Raw genomic sequence first — 8,611 nt, 5'->3', positions numbered from 1 at the left:
AAAAAAATCTGTCTGACTATATTATATCCCCTTAATTTCATAACTGTCCGAAAATAATGTGTTGTAAATCAAGGGAATATGTGATGAATTCTGGTTGACTGTTACTGCTTATGCATTAGTTTGTAACCTCCAACTGACTCTTCTTCTTTTCTGAATTCATTATGATTTGCTTATTGTGTGGGTAGTGATCTGTGTGATATTGGTGTGCCTTCTCTCTGATTGATGTGTTTGTGGTCTGAAAAAATGATATGTATGGATCTAAGTATGCTTGTGTATGTCACTCTGTTTCTGTGTAACCTGGTCTGTTTTCTGTGTTACATAATCTCGTCTCTGTTGCAAATGTATGCAAATCGGTGTTGTGTTGCATTCTGTATGCAGTGCTTTGTGTCTGCTTCGCTGACTTCTTTGCAGCTTGATATATTCACTAAAGTGTGTCTGATATTTCTCAGGTTCATCTTCGATCAGGGTCTTGATATAGTTAGCAACATGTCCACCAAAGATATATNTTATTGTGTGCGTAGTGATCTGTGTGATATTGGTGTGCCTTCTCTCTGATTGATGTGTTTGTGGTCTGAAAAAATGATATGTATGGATCTAAGTATGCTTGTGTATGTCACTCTGTTTCTGTGTAACCTGGTCTGTTTTCTGTGTTACATAATCTTGTCTCTGTTGCAAATGTATGCAAATCGGTGTTGTGTTGCATTCTGTATGCAGTGCTTTGTGTCTGCTTCGCTGACTTCTTTGCAGCTTGATATATTCACTAAAGTGTGTCTGATATTTCTCAGGTTCATCTTCGATCAGGGTCTTGATATAGTTAGCAACATGTCCACCAAAGATATATTTGCGGTGAACCTCAGCATCCAGCTTCTTCTTCTTATCAAAACCAGCAAACCTTTTGTCACTGTGAGGAATATCCAAACCCCCACCCAAAACTCCCTTGAGGGTACCAAAAACAGGATTTCCAAGGAGTATGCTTTGAATAACTGTTGGCACTTATGGCTGAAAGTTCTCATTGCCTATTACATCCATTTTGGGACTGAGAAGACATATTAGGAGTCCCTGGAGATCCCCCTGGAAGCTGAATCCACCATACATGTGGCCACTTGTTTGTAAATGAATGCACATTTGAACGTGTACCATTATAAAATGAAGGATCTAGTTGTGCGTATGAACATGGCAGTGTTTTAAGCACAATCATCAAATAGCATAGAGTTGTTGCTGAAATTGTCTCAAGAATAAACATAGATGGGCATGTAAATATCCCTTTATGTATAATTTTTGTAATTGTTGGTTATTATGCTGATGAACCATAATGCAAGGTTTATATTAATTTAGATCACTTGGCTCATAATATATGTGAAATGTGAATAAAATATGTGGATCCTGTTGATAAGTTACGCATTACCAATCATCATTATATTGGAAAAGTATGGTTGAATAATTATGAAATTGATGAGAAAAAGATACTTGCACCATTATTGCTGCAAGAAATATTTGATTCTTTGGTGTCATATGCACATTATTCATACCCGATGATATTAACTTGTAACTTCATTATCCCAAAAAATAAAAAAAGTAAAAGGTAGGACAAAAGTGAGTGTTCACAAGGGTGGTCGTAAGGAATGGAGTGCAGGAATTAGACATCGAAAAGATTAGTAAAATATTATTAGAAATATATGGTGCATAGGTAATTTGAAAAAAATGAAGTTACAAATACATCATAGCATTGAAATGGTGTAAGTTTACATTAAATCATCTATATAAAGGGAAGAAAAATACTAACTACCCTAACCAAATTAACTAACCGACTAACAAAGCTCAACTATTTTAACATTCCCCCGCAAGCTGGAATGTATCAAGCATTCCAAGATTGAAATAATTGTGTTGAATACGATGATATACTCTATTACCTCCTCTTATTAGTGAGCGAATCTTCGTCTCTCAGTCTTGAAATCTGAATGTGAAGCAATACTGACGCTTAACCACTATATGGCAGAAGCAATTTCATCTGATGCTTAACCATCTATTTGAAAGAAGCAAACCAATCATAACGGATGAAAGAGAGAAATGAGATGGACCTTAATCTTGATCCTTGTATGTTGCTTCATCGAGAAAAAAATTACACACTATAATGTTGTGTGTTTAATGAGAGAAAGATGGGTAAAGAAACTAGAGTAATATAGAAATGAGAAATAATTGGGGGTAATAAATGAAAGATTGTGTAGATTCTTGTTGTCATTCATAAAAGATGAAAGAAGGTAATTGAAAGAAATAAATATTGTTGTGAACATGCCATTGAAAATACCCTCACCCAAACCTGAAAATGATGCCTCAATTCCTTCTCTTTTTTTTTCTTCAATAAAGAGACAAGGAACTTGAGACTAAGTTGTACGTTCTGGAAGTTATGTTTCTCATCCATTGCACAACTTGTTTTTTTTTCTTCAATAAGGAGACAAGGAACTTGAGACTAAGTTGTATATTCTGGAAGTTCTGCTTCTCATCCATTGCACAACTTGTTTAAACCGAAGCTCAGAAGACGATAAATTTGCTTGATGATAGCTTCATATGCAAGAAAGGCATGGTACTTCTTGGCTAGATTCTTGATGATTCTTTGTTGAACTTTTGATAAACTTGGAAGGGAAGTATGATAAGGGGAAGCAATCAATTAAAGAGAAATAATTAGCTCTGATACTATGTTGAAATGGTAGTAGGCATGGATAAGAGAGATTCTTGATGAACAAGAAAGAATGAGAAAATGTTATTGAATTGAATTGAATTCCAAAGTTACATTAAATCATCTATATAAAGGGAAGAAAACACTAACTACCATAACCAAATTAACTAACCGACTAACAAAAGCTCAACTATTTTAACAGATATCTCCTTTTTCTATCATATAGTCCTTATTAAACATTTTTGTTTAAGTATTTTCTCCACATGCAATTTTGATTGTGCTGGAAAAAATGCTAGCTCTTTGAGTGAAGATATGCAATACTCAAACTCAAAACTTTATTTAAGGGAAGCCATTATTAAGCAGATTCATATTTTTTTTCTATTAAATATTATTGATATGTTATAGACATATATAATTATTCTATAATCATCTTTCAATTGTTATTATATATATATATTTGTCAACTACCTATTGCACAAGAGTTATAATATTCAATAATATCTTTCATGGATGGCATGTGTAATTTTTTATTTCAAAAAATAAATAAAGTTTTTTGACTTTTAGAGTTTTATTTAAAATTCGAAATTTTAATCTCAATATTGATTCTGAATTTTTTTTAAATTTTAATTTATAAGAAAATAAAGAATTGATACATTAAGTCAGGTAATAATAAGTTTAATTAACATAATATCATGATATTAAATTCATAAAAACATGCAGTTATAAAAAAAAATGTTTTTTAAATTGATATGATATGAGAAAATAAATGGTGAAATTAAAATTAACTAACCGACTAACAAAAACTCAACTATTTTAACATATATCTCATTTTTCTATCATATAGTCCTTATTAAACATTTTTGTTTAAGTATTTTCTCCACATGCAATTTTGATTGTGCTGGAAAAAATGCTAGCTCTTTGAGTGAAGATATGCAATACTCAAACTCAAAACTTTATTTAAGGGAAGCCATTATTAAGCAGATTCATATTTTTTTTCTATTAAATATTATTGATATGTTATAGACATATATAATTATTCTATAATCATCTTTCAATTGTTATTATATATATATTTGTCAACTACCTATTGCACAAGAGTTATAATATTCAATAATATCTTTCATGGATGGCATGTGTAATTTTTTATTTCAAAAAATAAATAAAGTTTTTTGACTTTTAGAGTTTTATTTAAAATTCGAAATTTTAATCTCAATATTGATTCTGAATTTTTTTTAAATTTTAATTTATAAGAAAATAAAGAATCGATACATTAAGTCAGGTAATAATAAGTTTAATTAACATAATATCATGATATTAAATTCATAAAAACATGCAGTTATAAAAAAAATGTTTTTTAAATTGATATGATATGAGAAAATAAATGGTGAAACTAAAATTAAATTAAATTAAATACAATCATCAAAATTAAAACCACATCTTAAAATTGTTATTTTTATTTAACAATTTTATGCCTTGATGAATTTAACTCAATCACCTATAAAACAACATGAAACTTTGAGTCATATCCCTAATAATTATTGATAATTACTAACTCTAAAATGTTGTTAACTATTAAAAAATAATTCAAATCAAATAAAACATGTGATCATTTATATAATATAGTTTGATGACCAAAAATATACTATACTGTAACATCTCTATTCATCCTATATAATATTTCAACCTAGTGGTAAAATATAATAAATTAATAGTTCACAATTATGAGAATTTAAATTTATTGAATTCTAATTAGCTATGATAAAATCTTGACTTTGGATTAACAATTGATGGATGAAAAACTCAATTCTCTAATACTCTGACTAGATTGTAAACCCTCTAGCTTGTCTTATAACTGTCATTGTTCAGTTTTTGTCTTATCTCTTCTGTAACTTTTATTTTTTCTAATAAAATTTTCTTTTGCCCATTAAAAAAATATAGAGAAATTAAATGGAAAATTAAAAAAAAACTTGTAAGTTGCATACGTTATAAAGCTGGTTTTACTATATTTTTAACAATATTTTTTTAATGAAAACTCTCACTCAGATGGCCATATGACAATGCTGCCATATTTTAGGAAATTATTTTAAAAAAAGTCTTGAAATTTTTTTACATAGTTATACCTCGTGTTTATGTTATTCATTGACTGCAGTTGTTTTCAATTAATGAGTTATTGATTGTAATAATGATAATTAATTGTTAATTTCTTATATTGATCCTGATTCATTTCAATGCATACATGATAGATTGTTGTTTATTAACACCGGATTGGAAGAATAAAATATATTTTTTCCAATTTTATCAAATAAATTTTGTCAACTATCTTCATTCAATGGCCGACTAAAGATATATTTCCTCTGTATATTGCTCGTTGCTCCTATATACATATAGGATTTATTAACATGGGGAAGCACTTTATTTTAGATAGATATTAGCGTTAAATACTATAAAAAAGTTGACAAAAAATATTCTTTTTACTTTTTAGAGATTACAACCCTATATAGGGTTTGTTTAAAAAAATGGATAAAAATTTTCTTGATACAGATAAGAACCTATATAAAAACATTTTAGTAGTATCAATCTTAAAATTAAAAACAATAATTTCATAATTTCTCTCTCCTCTCACCCCACTCAAACTTAATCCTCATCCTTAGCTCATTTTGAAAAAAGAATTCACAAGGCCACAACCCTCCACACTCTTCATTGTAACAAGTATCAACATTCACTAAATCAAGTAAAAATATATTTTTTTTAACTAGAGATGACTTTTCCTGATTAATAATGAAGGAAGATATATAGTGAGTATAGAAAATTTATTTTTAATATAAACCACATATCACCTTTCTATGGAACTAATAATTTTGATTTTCCTTTTACCAAAAAATTATCTTAGCTCCCGTATTTAACCCAATTCATTACCTACCAAATTTATTTAGATTTGTTTCTTTGGTAGTTAACAAAAAATATTTCCTTAAAAAATTCTACCAAATTTGTTTTAGTAGAATGGAATATTTCATTAACAACTCTCCTTCAAAATAAAAAATAAAAAAAGAAATACCTCCTTTTATCACTATGCATCCACATTGTATAATAATAACTATATAAATCACCTTACCTAATGATATTATTCTATAATAGCTAGAGGGGTTAAGAGTTACTTGATTTACCACGTTAATATTTTTACTTGAGATGTGTACAAATATGTAATTATCGTAGTCCTCTGCCTATATTTAGTGACAAACAACTACTATACAGTTGACGGTAGGATTACAAGTATATCACAAGATCAAGAAGATTTGGATTTAGAGAGACAATTGAAACTCATCAACAAGCCTCCGCTCAAGACTATTCAGGTGTCGGTATTCTTATACACAAATGTTGAAACTCTTCCGAAATTTAAATTGATTAATAATTGTGATTTGTATCATTCTCAATCCTTTTTGATGATTTCTACATGTAGATGGTTACAGTGTTGATTGTATTGATATTAATAAGCAACCTGCTTTCAATAATCCTTTATCACGAATCATAAGATCCAGGTATACAAATTGTAAATGACTTGTGAATTCCTTTAGCATCTAAGCTTAATTTTTCAGACTATATATTTATTGTGCTTACAAATTTTTTAGACTTTTTTTGTACTACTCAAGGTATCTCATCACCTTTTTTGGGTAAAGAACAAATTATTTTCGGTTATGTCACTGCCCCTCCCAACAAATGTTACTCACATGAGTTGAAGGGACTTGTGTCCAGAAGGAACTGTTACAAGTTCTTTATCTAAAAGGGTGAGGATATACTCTTAGTTATCCTAGGATCTAGTGGGGTCTTACACCACTGGATCAACTCATTGTTAGTTTTTAGACTAACTATATATGAGTTACTCAAACTATCTTTTTATATATAAAAATTGGATTATTTTACAGCTTAAACCTAGCTTTGAAGTGATAAGCATTGAATCAACTAGATTATCAAGCAGGAACTGTTCCTATTCGAAGTACAACAAAAGATGATATAATCCGTGCAAAACAATTATCAGATAAGAATGTCGGTATATTAAATAATGAATAATGATATTCCTGCGAGACATGTGAGATTCATCTTCTTTGTCTTTCAAAACTAAATTTAAATAATTGGATCGACAATAATTTTTTTTGCATCAATATTTGAAATAATCAATACAGAATGATCACGATATACTAAAATTTGAAGTACATTGACTTGTAAATTTATCTTTTTTTGTAGTATGCAGGCTTGAATCTGAATAAAGATGATAGTCATTATTTTGCAATTAGCGGAATAATCGATACTTATAACCAACCTATTGAAAACCCGGACCAAATCACTAGTGCTTATATATATTTATCAAATGGAGGATCAGAGAATGATAATTAGAATGTTATTATTATGGCTGGATGGGAGGTTTTTCTTTTTCATTCATTTCCTTCATTTTTACTTTTAATACACGTCAACATATTGATTAGAAATATATTGATTTTATTAACATCAAATAGGTCTACTGGATGGTATTAACCCCCATAACTTGATCGAAACATATACAATTTACATTTTAATAACATTAATACTTTACCAATGTTTTATTAACACTTAAAAAATGATACATGCATTCTCCTATAATGTTAAAATATTATAATAATTTCTTCAGTGATTTGATAAAAAGGGACACTGTCTAATGTGTTTAAGAATTTATAAACTATTTTTAAAGAATTTAAGAAATGAAACAGTAGATATACATGTAAGTGTCATGTTTCTCTATGTTTTTTAAACCTTTTACATATAATTATATAAATTTCATTCAAAAAAAATAGTTTAAACATATAAGCTTTCTTGCCTTATTTTTCTTTCTTAACGTTTCTTCAAGTACATCCGCGTGTATTTGGAGATGGACAAACCTATTTTTTCACTAGATAGGTAAAATAATATCAACTTATTTAAATATATATACTTACAATCTCAATTTCTTATATCAAATTTAGTTATTTCATCCATGAATGCAGACAGATAAGTCGCAAAATAAAGGATGCACCAACTTGATATGTTTAGGCTTCGTACAAGTTGACAAAAGCTTTCCTCTAGGCACACCAGTAGCTGATGCATCTACTTACAGTGGAAAACAGCTTGAAATTGTAAGTATCAGAGTGCAACTAAGAGGGGGTGAATTAGTTGTCTTAAAATAATGACCGTTTTTTCTGCAAAATCAAAGTTAAAGTGCAGCGGAACAATATGCAGAAAAATGATAGGAAATAAAATGAAAGAGATAAGGAGAAGAGAGTACACAAGGAGTTTTATACTGGTTTATCTTCTTGTCCACTGAAGGTTACATCCAGTACTCTTGCCTCACAAGAGATTTTCCACTAAGAATTATTAGTTGTAATTACAATATCTCACCCCGAGATCTCTATGTACCTTATACATTCCCTAATTCTTATACCCTTGGAAAACACCTTTCCAAGTGAATCTATTCCCCTTTCTCTTCACACCCCGTGAAAGAAAGAATTCTTTACAAGAATGAAGAACATTCAACTATGGCAGATTGCCTTTATAAGTATGAAACTTATGTAACTTGCAATCCAAACTCTGAATATATATATAAGTATATAATGCTCTTTGTAAAAGTCTTTGAAACACTTGAAGCAACTTTGCAAAATTAACTTGAAAGTTTAAGAACAAGTTGCAAAAAGTTCAAAGATAAATTCTAAGAAAAGTGTGAAAGCTTTTGAGAAAAATTGTATGAAAGTTGTGTGTTATTCTTTCTATGTTTGTGTGAGAGTTTAGAGTCTTTATATAGAGTTTACAAACACTCTTTGAAGGTTTCTGAAAGTGTATGAGTTGTTTGGAGTGAAGAGATTTCGTTTGGAGTGAAAACCTTTCACTTTGAAATCTGAAAAACACTTCCAACAGCTCTCAGTAATGGGTTACTCA

At 29.2% G+C, this 8,611-nt stretch overlaps 1 protein-coding gene and 1 long non-coding RNA gene across 4 annotated transcripts in view; one reads left to right on the top strand and one right to left on the bottom strand.

The window, feature by feature from the left end:
* Positions 1-492, top strand: part of LOC109341371 — a 2,285-nt gene extending 1,793 nt beyond the window's left edge. For all 3 annotated transcript variants that reach the window (XR_002106942.1, XR_002106941.1, XR_002106940.1), the window contains one exon: positions 450-492. This is a non-coding gene — a long non-coding RNA (uncharacterized LOC109341371). The remainder of the gene's footprint in view (positions 1-449) is intronic.
* A 102-nt stretch (positions 493-594) lies between these two features.
* On the bottom strand, positions 595-1,029 carry LOC109341376 (60S ribosomal protein L5-like). Its single transcript, XM_019579279.1, has 2 exons — positions 1,024-1,029; positions 595-936 (listed from the first exon to the last, which is right to left on the bottom strand). The coding sequence occupies exons 1-2, from the start codon at positions 1,027-1,029 to the stop codon at positions 595-597; spliced, it is 348 nt and encodes a 115-aa protein (XP_019434824.1).
* Between the last annotated feature and the right edge of the window lie 7,582 nt (positions 1,030-8,611).

The sequence above is a fragment of the Lupinus angustifolius genome, unplaced genomic scaffold (genome assembly GCF_001865875.1).
Source record: "Lupinus angustifolius cultivar Tanjil unplaced genomic scaffold, LupAngTanjil_v1.0 Scaffold_446, whole genome shotgun sequence".
NCBI lineage: Eukaryota > Viridiplantae > Streptophyta > Magnoliopsida > Fabales > Fabaceae > Lupinus > Lupinus angustifolius.
This window is presented reverse-complemented; position numbering and strand designations above follow the sequence as displayed.